The sequence below is a fragment of the Bufo bufo genome, chromosome 4 (genome assembly GCF_905171765.1).
Source record: "Bufo bufo chromosome 4, aBufBuf1.1, whole genome shotgun sequence".
Taxonomy (NCBI): domain Eukaryota; kingdom Metazoa; phylum Chordata; class Amphibia; order Anura; family Bufonidae; genus Bufo; species Bufo bufo.
In genome coordinates this window covers 141,851,118-141,866,393 of record NC_053392.1, presented here as the reverse complement: position 1 = coordinate 141,866,393, position 15,276 = coordinate 141,851,118, and the positions used below count along the sequence as shown (strand labels likewise).

The 15,276-nt window shown below is 44.2% G+C and overlaps 1 protein-coding gene across 1 annotated transcript in view; it reads left to right on the top strand.

The window, feature by feature from the left end:
- LOC120997745 (putative serine protease K12H4.7) overlaps positions 1 to 15,276 on the top strand; it is an 88,604-nt gene that overhangs the window by 17,274 nt on the left and 56,054 nt on the right. Inside the window, exon 3 of the mRNA XM_040428011.1 lies at positions 8,400 to 8,632. Within this exon, the coding sequence (XP_040283945.1) occupies positions 8,400 to 8,632 (233 nt within the window). The remainder of the gene's footprint in view (positions 1 to 8,399; positions 8,633 to 15,276) is intronic.

The following is a 15,276-nucleotide window of genomic DNA, read 5'->3' as shown; positions in this document are numbered from 1 at the left end:
TATTCTAGGGGCCCAAATGTGTGGTAAGGAGTTTGAAATCAAATTCAGGAAAAAATGAGGAGTGAAATCCGAAAGGTGCTCTTTGGAATATGGGCCCCTTTGCCCACCTAGGCTGCAAAAAAGTGTCACACATCTGGTATCCCCGTACTCAGGAGAAGTTGAGGAATGTGTTTTGGGGTGTCTTTTTACATATACCCATGCTGGGTGAGATAAATATCTTGGTCAAATGACAACTTTGTATAAAAAAATGGGAAAAGTTGTCTTTTGCCAAGATATTTCTCTCACCCAGCATGGGTATATATAAAATGACACCCCAAAACACATTCCCCACCTTCTCCTGAGTACGGAGATACCAGATGTGTGACACTTTTTTGCAGCCTAGGTGGGCAAAGGGGCCCATATTCCAAAGAGCACCTTTCGGATTTCACAGGTCATTTTTTACAGAATTTGATTTCAAACTCCTTACCACACATTTGGGCCCCTAGAATGCCAGGGCAGTATAACTACCCCACAAGTGACCCCATTTTGGAAAGAAGAGACCCCAAGGTATTCGCTGATGGGCATAGTGAGTTCATAGAAGTTTTTATTTTTTGTCACAAGTTAGTGGAATATGAGACTTTGTAAGGAAAAAAAAAAAAAAAAAAAAATCATCATTTTCCGCTAACTTGTGACAAAAAATAAAAAGTTCTATCAACTCACTATGCCCATCAGCGAATACCTTAGGGTGTGTACTTTCAGAAATGGGGTCATTTGTGGGGTGTTTGTACTGTCTGGGCATTGTAGAACCTCAGGAAACATGACAGGTGCTCAGAAAGTCAGAGCTGCTTCAAAAAGCGGAAATTCACATTTTTGTACCATAGTTTGTAAACGCTATAACTTTTACCCAAACCATTTTTTTTTTACCCAAACATTTTTTTTTTATCAAAGACATGTAGAACTATAAATTTAGAGCAAAATTTCTATATGGATGTCGTTTTTTTTGCAAAATTTTACAACTGAAAGTGAAAAATGTCATTTTTTTGCAAAAAAAATCGTTAAATTTCGATTAATAACAAAAAAAGTAAAAATGTCAGCAGCAATGAAATACCACCAAATGAAAGCTCTATTAGTGAGAAGAAAAGGAGGTAAAATTCATTTGGGTGGTAAGTTGCATGACCGAGCAATAAACGGTGAAAGTAGTGTAGGTCAGAAGTGTAAAAAGTGGCCTGGTCTTTCAGGGTGTTTAAGCACTGGGGGCTGAGGTGGTTAAGTAGGGGCTCATTTTTTTTTTTTTTTTTTTTTTGGGATGAGGACTGTTGGCAATATTTTGGGGTGCATATGACTTTCTGATTGCTTGCTATTACACTTTTTGTGATGTAAGGTGACAGACAAGCCATTTTTTTGGTCACCTTATGTAATGGACCGTTTCAGCAGACAAGGGGTTAAAATCCGTTTAGGCGATATGCCCCTTTCTGAGAGACAGGCCCAGCTACTGCAGAACACCAACTCCCGAACTGGATACAAAATAGCACTCCAAACTGGAACCTCACGAATAGCTGCTAGCAGACGAACAGGAATCATCTTACACTCCTGGCAATCAGTCTCTAACAGCATACAGCGGATTCCCCCAATAACGAGACAAAGCTCCGTGTTGAGGGTCAAGCAGTGGTCTGAGGTGCTGGCACACCCAGCCTGTTTTTTATTACAGTTGCAATTACAGGTCTGCCCACAGGGAGGTATAAAACAACCAAGCCCATCTGGTGTACACGCCCCTAGGGGACCAGAATGAAGACTTGTGACATAGGACAGATATGCAGCACTGTAGGATACACAGAGACAATACATCCCCACAATGCATCATGGTTTCCTCCTCTCTGCCCTGGAGACACCCGAGGCGTAATCCAATTATCTCTCAAGACAAAGAGAAGTCACCAATACACATGTGCAGACAACAGGACAGACATCACCCTTTAAACACACAATGGGACAATGGCACAATAGAAACACACCCAGCATTTTCTTCCCAAGCTGACAAGTTACACTTATTATAAATTGTTACAACTTTGTGAGTTTACATTGGCCATACATATAACTTACATCAATTTAAACAGTATAACTTGGGGACAAACCTATCCAAAATTCACTTGAATAGGTTCAGGGGTTTAAAAGTTAGTATATGGCCCATAATCCTGGGGCAAGAGGCCAGCAGCCAGGCCTCTCTAAAACCCAGTGGCGAGGTTGGTTTCGCCACACCTTACATCACAAAAAAGTTAATAGCAAGCGATCAAAAAGTGATATTCACCCCAAAAATGGTACCAATAAAACCGTACTCTCATCCCGCAAAAAATGACTATGGAGATACTAAAATGTTTTTCCTTTTTTTAAAAAAAAGGATATAATAGTGTAAAACCTAATTTTTTTTATTTTAAAAGTAGACATATTAGGTATTGCTGCGTCCGTAAGAATCTGCTCTATAAAAATAACACATGACCTAACCCTTTAGATGAACACCGTCAAAAAAAAAAAAAACTGTGTAAAAAGCCTTTTTTTTTTTTTTTTTTTGTGCGATTGTTAGTGGCTAAATAGAATTAGAATTGAGGAAGCGGATTATCAATTTAGTACTCCATGGAAGTGTGGTACTCCCCTGAAGCAACCGTCAATGCAGACGCCTGGATGAGTGGTGGTGTCCTTCCGTATCCCCCTCCTGTGACACACTCTCTGCACTTTTTTTGGGTCCGTCCCCTCTTTCCAGTATGGGGGACCACACCTGGAATGTGTTGGCCAGGCGCCTCCAGTTCCTGAGGTACTTCGGCCTGCTCTTTCCCAGTCAGAAAAGATCAGGGCTTTGAGGACTGCCTCATAGAATTGGAGGAATTTCCCGCTCTGGGACAGCACAAAAGAGTTGTACAAGGCAACCTGTACCAAGTAGATCGCAACTTTTTTTGTACCATGCCTGGGTTTTGCGCATGGTGTTGTATGGCTTGAGGACTTGATCAGAGAGATCAACTCCTCCCATATACCGATTTAAAGTCGACTATACAATCGGGCTTGAGGACCGTTGCCGCGATACCTCGCACAGGGACAGGGGTGATGCCGTTACCGTGAATTGTGGACAGTACAAGAACATCCCTCTTGTCCTTATATCTGACCAGCAACAGGTTTCCACTGGTAAGGGCATGGGTCTCGCCCCTGGGGATAGGTACCTGGAGGGGGTGGGTAGGGAGGCCGCGTTGATTTTTCCGCACGGTCCCACAAGCGGACGTGGATCTGGCGGCGAGGGACTGGAACAAGGATAATAGTATAAAAGTTATCTACGTACAGGTGGTAACCCTTATCTAGCAGTGGGTGCATAAGGTCCCACACAAGTTTCCCGCTAACACCTAGAGTGGGGGGACATTCTGGGGGTTGAATACGGGAATCTCGCCCCTCGTACACACGAAACTTGTAAGTGTGCCCTGAGGTACTCTCTCAAAGTTTGTACAGCTTCACGCCATACCTCGCCCGCTTAGAGGAAACATACTGGCGGAAAATGAGTCTCCCCTTGAAAGCCATGAGAGACTCATCAACAGTGACCTCCCTTCCAGGTACATAGGCTTTCAAAAATTTGGCCCCGAAGTGATCGATGACCGGCCTGATTTTGTACAAGCGGTCATAGGCAGGACATGCATAATGCAGGCATTTCCGAATGGCCTCAAAACGGAAACGTGTCATGGCCATACAGTAGAGTGGGGTCTGGTAGAGGACGTCCCCACTCCAGTACTGCCTCACTGGGTTTTTTGACTAGGCCCATGTGCAGCAAGAGGCCCCAAAATGTCCTCATCTCGGCTGCACTGGCCGGAGTCCAGCCACTGGACCTAGCCAAAAAGGAGCCTGGGTGTTCAGCAATGAACTGTTGGGCGAACAAGTTCGTTTGCTCCACCATCAGATTCACAAAATGGTCACTGAAAAAAAAAAAAAACTAAAATAGTCATATTCAGTGAAGCCCACTGTGGGAATCTGGATTCCTGATTGGCCAACAAAATCAGGAATCGCTGGTTCAAAATCCTCTGGGGTACACCATGCAAGTTCACCGGTAGGGGGCTCAGGTGGACTTATCTGGTGGGCCGGAAAGCTAGTACGAGCCCCAGTGCTGCTCATACTAGTGTGGGCCACAGGGTCCCTGGCATGGGGGTCCCCTTGCTCCGCCTCCTTGGGGGCTCATCACAAGATGATTAAGAGGACGTGGATGACAAGAGAAGAGTCGGAGGCACGCAGGGCGTATGCCTCTTCGGCCAAGAACATCTGGCCGGCCATAGGGAAGTGTGTGTGGGGAAAACTTTATTTGGTGTGTGTGGGGGCACGGGTGTTTGCGTACTTACCCTAAACCTAACAGAAAAAAAAAAACTCAATAAAAAAAAAAGAAGCCCAAAAAAATGTGAAAACAAAATTCAAACTCTCTTATCAGCGGTGGGGTGGGCGATGCGCTAATAGTGGCTGGACGCTAAGAGCGCCGGCCACAGTCAGCGCACGCACACAAAAAAAGTGCCTGCGCCTCTAAACTCTCCCTAATCTCCCTGCCTAATCTAAGCTGTCCCTAGGTACCTGTGGGGGGTGCTGGGCACAGATGAGGGGTTCTGGGGGTGCTGGGCTCCACGAGGCTCCTCTCTCCATGCTCCAGGACGCAGTGTGGAGGAGGAGGCAGAGCTGGGGGAAGTCAACCACCCGTGCAGCCAATCGTAAGCGATCCAGAGAGGTGATGTCACCATCACCTCTCAGGATCTAAGGATAGTGATTTGGTGGTGTATTATCACACCACTGATCACCATCCTATTCCCGGTTATCGGGTCACCAGAGACCCAAATAACCCGTAAACGCAGCAAACCGCAGGTCTGAATTGACCACCGGTTTGCCGCGATCACCGATATGGGGGGGGGGGGGGAAGGGTCACAGGACCCCCCCCTCGGCATTGTCAGAGTGCCTGCTGAATGATTTCAGCAGGCACTCTGTTTCGATCACCGCGCGGCGGTGATCGGAAATACACAGGGCGTACAGGTACAGGTGTGTCCTTAAGTACCGGGACATCAGGGCGTGTTTTTTTTTATTTTTTTTATTTCCTATTCCACTCCTGATTTTGGCTTCAAAATCTGCATCAATAAACCTGAACATGTGGCAGCACCCTAACCCACATAAACTGAGGGTATGGCAAAGTAACAAAGCAGGAAATAAATTAACAAAGCTGATTTATTGCTGCGTTTGCAATGAAAATATATGGAGTTGGGGTCAGATGGCATATTTCTGAATTGGTTGAAAAATAAACAGTGACTTTGTATACTCCACCGAGGGAAACAGTGGCATATTACTCTTTACCACTTATCCAACTACTCTCCTCATAAAATCCCAGAATCAGCAATAACTCTAACATTATCGAAGTTAACTTTTCCACAATATTCCCATCAAGTACATTGTCACAAAATTTTGTTGGAATACACCAAAACACAGGCAGGCTGTAGAAAGTAACCACGATGCCCCATACAAAGCAGGAAATGCAGCCCCACTCCACCTGCAATTAAATTCAGGACTTGAAAGGCCCCTCACCTGTAAGTTGAGGGGGGCCCATAGCAGTTGCTGTGCCTGCTGCACCAGTTCCTCCCATGATGCTTGGTTTATTAAAATATATTCCCTGTTATTGGCTATGATTCAGTGAATTTTTAGGATCAGGGCAACCAAAAGGTTTTATAATCATTGTAGGATTTTACAGTTTTTATTATAGATCTAACCTGCCAGGGACATGTTGAGATAATGAAAACAAAACATATCTTACCTTCCATCAGGGCTTCTCTGCCGTGATGTATTTTTTGGGGGCTGCAGTGGTCACGCCCATACACTGCTGCAGCCAACCACTGGCCACAGCAGTGTAAGGTACGAGATAACTGAAGCCAGTGATTGACTACAGTGCTATACAGGACTTCACAGCCGATGCCCCAGCTCTACCCAAGAATGTCAACTTGTATACGATGTTGGCGTTGGCTTTGCCCATTTTCTGTCCAGGACATCTCAAGACTATCTTAAAACCAGTGACCATCCCGATCGGGGCGGGTGCTCTGTGTCTGTTAGGGCTCTTTCACACCTGCGTTCTTGTCTTCCGGCATAGAGTTCCGTCGTCGGGGCTCTATGCCGGAAGAATCCTGATCAGGATTATCCTAATGCATTCTGAATGGAGTGAAATCCGTTCAGGATGCATCAGGATGTCTTCAGTTCCGGAACGGAACGTTTTTTGGCCGGAGAAAATACCGCAGCATGCTGCGCTTTTTGCTCCGGCCAAAAATCCGGAACACTTGCCGCAATGCCAGATCCGGAATTAATGCCCATTGAAAGGCATTGATCCGGATCCGGCCTTAAGCTAAACGTCGTTTCGGCGCATTGCCGGAGCCGACATTTAGCTTTTTCTGAATGGTTACCATGGCTGCCGGGACGCTAAAGTCCTGGCAGCCATGGTAAAGTGGAGCGGGGAGCGGGAGAGCAGCATACTTACCGTCCGTGCGGCTCCCCAGGCGCTCCAGAGTGACGTCAGGGCGCCCCAAGCGCATGGATCATGTGATCGCATGGACACGTCATCCATGTGCATGGGGCGCTCTGACGTCATTCTGGAGCGCCCCGGGAGCCGCACGGATTGTGAGTATACCGCTCCCCCGCTCCCCGCTCCTACTATGGCAACCAGGACTTTAATAGCGTCCTGGGTGCCATAGTAACACTGAAAGCATTTTGAAGACGGTTCCGTCTTCAAATGCTTTCAGTACACTTGCGTTTTTCCGGATCCGGAGTGTAATTCCGGCAAGTGGAGTACATGCCGGATCCGGACAACGCAAGTGTGAAAGAGGCCTTAGGCCGCCAAATCTTAGCCACTCAAAGTAGGGCATTATGACAAGGGTACTATAGGAGTATTCCAACCTTATGCTGCTAACATCAGAAGCACCAGCCACCAACATACTTCGGCCACTGCAGTGAAGGATGTATTGTAATTGCACACCAGTTGCTGGTCTATTGTCCAAACGTCAGAGAGTGGTAAGACCGTATCTTACTACTATTGTTCTGACCTAGACAGCATGCTGATATGTGGATTGAGATTCTGTTGTAATTTGTTTTCTTACTGTCTTTGTTAGTTATTGGCTTTTAAGGTATATTTAGTAAGTTATATTTTATGATTAAGACACCCGGTCCACTAGTGGTTCATGGCAGGTTAGATCTATAATAAAACAACTGACAAACCCTTTAAGAATAATAATCACTATGTCTAGAATGCTAATGATTTGCAATGGAAATTGGTGGCTAGTAGTAGATCCTGTAATCGTAACATTAGCTTTACTGTCATCTGAACCAGGGGTGGACTGGGAACGTAAAGTGCCCCTGGAAAAAGACAAAAGTGGCCCTATGTTGTAGATGTGTCAAAACTGACAGAAGGTGGGGCAACACACGTAGGCATGGCCAACACAAACCACAAGTAGACAGGGACAACAATACAGTAGTACAGCACAAAATGCCACCCAGCAAATCCAAATATCCCAGTGCAGCATAAAATGTTGCCTGATCACCATACTAAAGATGGTGATACACTTGCATTCAGGAGGGCACTTGCGGCCACTTGGTATCCATAAGACGACATTGGCTGCAGATCCGTATCAAAATCCAACATTATGGATACGGTAGTTGGCATGATATGCTCATTGATGGCCTGTGTCACTCTTGAGTTTTGAGTAGAGCGTAATGGGGCAACTTATCAAAGCCTGACCTTTTACGTCAGTCTTTGATACCCTCTGCACCACTAGAAGATGTGCTTAAAGGTTTATTTTTTTTAGATTTGAATACTGATGACCTAGCCTCTGGGGGCGGCCTTCACCAGCTATTCCTAGGCCGGGTGACGACACATTCATTGGTTATGCGGCCTAGGCACAGCTCGGCCCCATAGAAGTGAATGCTGTGCTGTGCTTGGTGAACTGTGAGAAGGCCGCAGTCCTCACAGGGGCGCCAGTACATTTTCGAACAGCTGATCAGTGGGGGTCACTGGTGTCAGACCCCCACTGATCATATATACTGATGACCTGTTCAGAGGATGGGATATCAATTAAAAAATCTTGGAAAACCATTTGAATTTATGAAAAGGTGCAAGCATCGTTAGAAATGAAGCACATCCTCTGACAATCTGTGTGCCTAGATTGACATCTACTCCAGCTGGTAGCTAGTAGTAGACTTCATCATCATTTATACCAATGCACTGCACCTGCTACTCTCCCTATGTTAAAGTGACGTAGAAACGCCCCTTGTTGTTTTTTCTTTTATTTTTTAACACCAGTTTTTGGAATACAGGAGAATAGTAAATCACCGTGAATGATATTTCAACTGAGATGTCTTCCATTTGACAGGCTGTTTTTTTTTTTTACCTACAGGGATATGAGTTTGGAGAATTTACGTTACCTGAGCAGTCAGCAAGCCTTGGCAGATCTTGCCCATTTCCAGACTGTAATGACTGACAAACTGGGATTAGGTGACAGGAAATGGATTGTTTTTGGAGGTTCTTATCCTGGGAATCTTGCTGCATGGTATCGGCTAAAGTATCCTCACCTAGCACATGCAGCTGTTGCTAGCAGCGCACCTGTTAATGCTGTCCTCAATTTTTCAGGTAAGGGTGAATAAATTGACTTTTTAAAATATGGCTGTCATGTAAATGCAGCAGTCACCTACACGGAACGATCAGCAGACTGTCGGGAAGGAATGCTTCCTACCAGACAATCTGCTGCTACTTGGCATATGTAAATGCCAGATTTTTGCCTTAACCTGTTGTTAATTATATATATATATATATATATATATATATATATATATATATATATATATATATATATATATATATATATATATATATATATATATATATATAATTTTTTTTTATTTTTTTTCTACAGTCACTAACAGGCCTTAGGCTAGGCTGCTGCCTTTTTACAGCCACAGTTATCCTGTGCAGCGGAGAGCAGGAGATAGGCTCTGTACTACAGCCGGGCTCCTGCTCCAACAGCCTGGACTGGGCCGCTTAACCCCTTAGATACCGTTATCAATAGCGACCGTACCATCTAAGTGGTTTAGAGGGAGGGAGCTTCCTCTGTCATCGGCACAGCCACAAATGTGATCGAGGGGTGCTTGTATCTTAGTATGGCAGCTGGGGGCCTAATGAATGCCCCCAGGTGTACATACAGTGTCTGTCAGTACCGACAGTGTATAGTAGACTGTACTAAATAAGTACAGTGTACTATGTGAGCGATCAATATATCACAAGGATCACATATCAAAGTCCCCTTATCGGACTAATGAGTGGTGAAAATAAGCGTTAAAGTTTAATTAAATAAAAAAAACTTCAAGTTAAAAAAATACACCCTTTTTCCATTGGAAAAAAAAAATGCTTTTCAATGCAACAAGTTGCAAACCTAAAACCCTTCCACATATTTAGTATGGTATATTGACATCCATAATGATCCACACAAAAAAATACTAAAATAGCAAAAATAAATACTCCTTGCAAAACTGTAAAGCAATACATCTTTATTAATATAAATGGCAAATAAAATCGCAAGAGAAAAGTATCAGATCATCTAGCAGCAAGATGCACAAAAACTTGTAATACATTTGGTGCAACTCTAACCCTAACACTGGTCTGGTTTTAAGTTGTCTAAAATTACCATAATATTAAAAAGGTTTTCCGAGATCTTTTTACTGATGAAAAATGGCTGTCTAAGCTGTTCACTGAAAAAAGCTGTCTAGCGACCTGCTGTTGGGGAAGAATCAGGAGGACCCTATACACATTAGATGTTAGTCAGTCCCTCCTAAATTCACAGGCTTGTGACATCGATCTATTGTGTTTTGCCAGCTTGGGGTACCTTCACATGTGGCAGATCTTGTTACTGAAATGTCTTCAACTGAAAATCAGTTCCATCTAAATAAGGCTTACAAAAATCTGAGAAATTTACACATCAAAATCTGCCTCTTGGGAAGGCACCTGTAAAGGGTTTTTTTTGGAGCAGAATATTAGAATATTGATGATCTATCCTCGGGTGGAAGTCCAACTCCTGGGGCCGCCACCGATCAGCTGTTTTGAAGAGGCAGCGGCACTCTGGTGAGTGATATGGCCTCCTCATAGCACAGCACCATACATTGCATAGTGGCTGTGCTTGGAATTGCAACCCAGGTCCATTTACTTCAATGGGACTGAGCTGCACATAGGCCATGTGAAAAATTAACATGACGTGCACTGTGGTCGCTCCCTAGACCAGTGACATCAGATTCGGAGTGAGATCTCCACCGTTCAGATATTCTACTCCCAGAAAACCCCTTTAACCTCTTAAGTACACAGGGCATACAGGTACACCCTGATGTCCGAGTCCTTAAGGACACAGGGCGTACAGGTACGCCCTGTGTATTTCCGATCACCGGCGGGCAGTGATCGGAACAGAGTGCCTGCTGAAATAATTCAGCAGGCACTCTGTGACAATGCCGAGGGGGGTCGTCCCCCCCCCCCCCTAGGATGGTGATCATCAGTGGTGTGTTCACCATCCTTAGATCCTGAGAGGTGGTGGTGACCTGCTCTCCTCCACACTGCTTCCGTAGAGCCAGGAGAGAGGAGTCCGTCCATCCATCTCTGAGCCCAGCACCCCCCCCCACGTGAGCCACCATAGTGCCATCTGACATTCAAGTTATTAGGGACAGGTTTAGGGAAAGGTTAGATTAGGCAGGGAGAGTGAGGGATAGTTTTAGGGTGGAAAAAAAGTTTTTTTTTTTTTTTTTGGGCTTCACCCTGATCGGGTGTCTGGGGTCCACAGCACACTCAGCTGTGCGACCCTAGACCCCCCCAGGGGTGCTGCAGCTTGCCCCCCCGACACATTTTTGGGGTGCAAGCTTTTTTGGGGCTTTCATTTTTAACTTTTTCTGTTAGGTTTAGGGTGGGTTAGGGTAGGGTATAAGTGACCATGAACACCCGTCCCCCCCACACACACGCACAGTAAAGTTTTACGCACACACTGTACCTGGATAACTTTTGAACTAGTATCCCCTTGTTCCAGTACCTCGCCGCCAGATCCGTCTGCTTGTGGGACCGTGCGGGGAAAAAATCAGCGCGGCCTCCCTACCCACCCCCTCCAGGTACCTATCCCCAGGGTTGAGACCCATGCCCTTACCAGTGGAAACCTGTTGCTGGTCAGATATAACTTTATTCACACATAAAGTGACACTGGTCAGATTTGCAAAAAATGGCCTGGTCCTTAACTCCTTAAGGACACATGACGTTTCGGTACGGCATGTTTCCCGAGTCCTTAAGGACACATGACGTACCGGTACGTCATGTGGTGTTCCAATCACTGCCGCCCGGCCGGCGGTGATCGGAACAAGGTGCCTGCTCAAATCATTGAGCAGGCACCTAGGCTAAATGCGCGGGGGGGTCCCGTGATCCCCCCCATGTCAGCAATTGCAACAAACCGCAGGTCAATTCAGACCTGCGGTTTGATGCGCTTTCTGCAGTTTCTGATCCGCGGGGATCAGAAACTTTATAATGCCCAAAATATATATATATATTTCACCTCCCCCCTGCACCCCTGAATGATTTTAGCCCGGTGGGAGGTGCAGGGGGAGGGTTGCGGGAGGCAGGCGGTGCGGCAGGTGGGATCGCGATCCCCCGCCCGCCTCCCCTTGAATAATCGTTGGTGGCTAGTGGGTATACCAGGGTGCCAGCACATTGCTGGCACCCTGGTATAAACGGCTGACATCTGTGCTGCGATGTCAGCCGTTTAACCCTTTCCATACCGCGGTCCGTACAGACCGCTGTATGGAAAAGATTAACAGCGCAGGGAGCTCCCTCCCTCTCCCATCGGGGGGCTGCTGTGCCTTTGCAGCCCCCCGATGGAGAGGGAGAGAGCCCCCAGACAGCCCCCCGACAGACCCGTCCTTACCCTTCCCCGTCTGCGAAGTTGTGGCAGACAGGGAAGGTTCCCATGGCAACAGGATGCTTTCTCAGGCATCCTGCTGTCCATGGTGCTGAACAGATCTGTGCTAAAGGCAGAGATCTGTTCAGACAAAGTGTAAGTAAAATACAGTGCAGTACCCTATATAGTGTACTGTACTGTATTATACAGACATCAGACCCACTGGATTTTCAAGAACCAAGTGGATCTGGGTCAAAAAAAGTAAAAAAAAAAAGTGAAAAAAATATGGAAAAATAAAAAAACACTTATCACTGATTAAAAATGAAAAAAATAAAGTTTTCTACACATGTTTGGTATCGCCGCGTCCGTAACGACCTGATATATAAAACGGTCATGTTACTTTGTTACTTTACCCGAACGGTGAACGCCATAAAAATAAAAAACATGATAAAATTGAAATTTTGCCCACCATCCCACAAAAATCATACCCTACCCAAGATAATCGCCCATAAACTGAAAAACTATGGCTCTTAGACTATGGAAACACTAAAACATGATTTTTATATATTTTTTTTTGTTTCAAAAATGAAATCCTTGTGTAAAACTTACATAAATTAAAAAAAAGTATACATATTGGGTATCGCCGCGTCCGTATCGACCGTCTCTATAAAAAAAATCACATGACCTAACCCCTCAGATGACCACCGTAAAAAAAATTAAAATAAAAACTGTGTAAAAAAAGCTATTTTTTTGTCATCTTACGTCACAAAAAGTGTAATAGCAAGCGATCAAAAGGTCATATGCACCCCAAAATAGTGCCAATCAAACAGTCATCTCATCCCGCAAAAAATGAGACCCTACTTAAGATAATCGCCCAAAAACTGAAAAAACTATGGCTCTTAGACTATACAGACACTAAACTTTTTTTTGTTTTAAAAATGAAATAATTGTGTAAAACTTAAATAAAAAAAGTATACATATTAGGTATCGCCGCGTCCATGACAACCTGCTCTATAAAATTACCACATGTTCTAACCTGTCAGATGAATGTTGTAAATAACAAAAAAAAAACTGTGCCAAAAAAGCTATTTCTTGTTACCTTGCCGCACAAAGTGTAATATAGAGCAACCAAAAATCATATGTACCCTAAACTAGTACCAACAAAACTGCCACCCTATCCCGTAATTTCTAAAATGGGGTCACTTTTTTGGAGTTTCTACTCTAGGGGTGCATCAGGGGGGCTTCAAATGGGACAGGGTGTCAAAAAAAACCAGTCCAGCAAAATCTGCCTTCCAAAAACCGTATGGCATTCCTTTCCTTCTGCGCCCTGCCGTGTGACCGTACAGCTGTTTACGACCACATATGGGGTGTTTCTGTAAACTACAGAATTAGGGCCATAAATAATGAGTTTTGTTTGGCTGTTAACCCTTGCTTTGTAACTGGAAAAAAAATATTAAAATGGAAAATATGCCAAAAAACTGAAATTTGGAAATTGTATCTCTATTTTCCATTAAATCTTGTGCAACACCTAAAGGGTTAACAAAGTTTGTCAAATCAGTTTTGAATACCTTGAGGGGTGTAGTTTCTTAGATGGGGTCACTTTTAGGGAGTTTCTCCTCTAGGGTTGCATCAGGGGGGCTTCAAATGGGACATGGTGTAAATAAACCAGTCCAGCAAAATCTGCCTTCCAAAAACAAAACAGCGCACCTTTCACTCTACGCCCCGCTGTGTGGCCGTACAGTAGTTTACGGCCACATATGGGGTGTTTCTGTAAACGGCAGAGTCAGGGCAATAAAGATACAGTCTTGTTTGGCTCTTAACCCTTGCTTTGTTAGTGGAAAAAATGGGTTAAAATGGAAAATTAGGCAAAAAAATGAAATTTCACAAATTTCATCCCCATTTGCCAATAACTCTTGTGCAGCACCTAAAGGGTTAACGAAGTTTGTAAAATCAGTTTTGAATACATTGAGGGGTGTAGTTTATATAATGGGGTAATTTTTGGGTGGTTTCTATTATGGAAGCCTTACAAAGTGACTTCAGACCTGTAGTGGTCCCTAAAAATTGGATTTCTGAAAAATTTCAAGATTTGCTTCTAAGCCTTGTAACATCCCCCAAAAAAAAAATATCATTCCCAAAATAATTCAGACATGAAGTAGACATATGGGGAATGTAAAGTCATCACAATTTTTGGGGGTATTACTATGTATTACAGAAGTAGAGAAACTGAAACTTTGAAAAATTCAAATTTTTCTAAATTTTTGGTAAATGAGGTATTTTTCTATGCAAATTTTTTTTTATTACTGTCATGAAGTACAATATGTGACGAAAAAACTATCTCAGAATGGCCTGGATAAGTCAAGGTGTTTTAAAGTTATCAGCACTTAAAGTGACACTGGTCAGATTTGCAAAAAATGGCCTGGTCCTTAAGGTGAAATAAGGCTGTGTACTTAAGGGGTTAAGATGAAAATGAGCCCGAAATGAGCCCGATCCTTAAGGGTTTAAGGGCTCATGCACACGATATATGTATTTTGCGGTCAGAAAAAAATGAATCCGCAAAAAATACAGATGACATCTGTGTGCACTCCGTATTTTGCAGAACAGGACAGCTGGCCCCTAATAGAACAGTACTATCCAGTACAAAGACAATAATAGGACATGTTGTATTTAAATTTTTTTTTTTTTTTTTTTGCGGAACGGAAAAGGAATATACACGGAATAATGGACTGCAAAAAAAAAACGGACCAGACACGGAAAGAAAATATGTTCGTGTGCCTGAGCCCTAATTCTGTGTCTTCAATGTTCAATTTTTAAGAAGTAGCCATCTAACCAGGAGTCACCACTGCAGACTCGGGGAAATGCCCACCCTTCTCATTCATGATGTGCTAGACCGGTTTCTGCCAAGACAGTGATGGCATCTTTCAGTTTTCATGTCTGTTTATAATATTAACTGTACTGAATGATTTCTTTAATTTCATTTCTGTGCAAATCATAGGTTGAGTATACCCATTTCCTATAGCACTAGAAGTCTTGGTGTACCTATGCCTTGCTGACTTGTATGGTTGTATTGCTTTAAAGGGGTTGTCCGGGTTCAGAGCTGAACCCGGACATAGCCATCATTTCATGCAGGCAGCCCCCATGATGTTGGCATCGGAGCATTTCATGCTTCGATGCTCTGACTTGCCCTGCGGTCTTTTTTATTTACAATAACAGACGGCAGTGTGTTCGGTGACGTCACTGGCTCTGATGGGCCGGTTTTAGCGCTGCCCTAGCCGTTTTATAGGCTAGGACAGCCAGTCTCCGCCTGGCAGCCCTATGGAGAGCCCAGTTAGTCACCGGAACTCCAGAAAATGCCTTTGCCCTG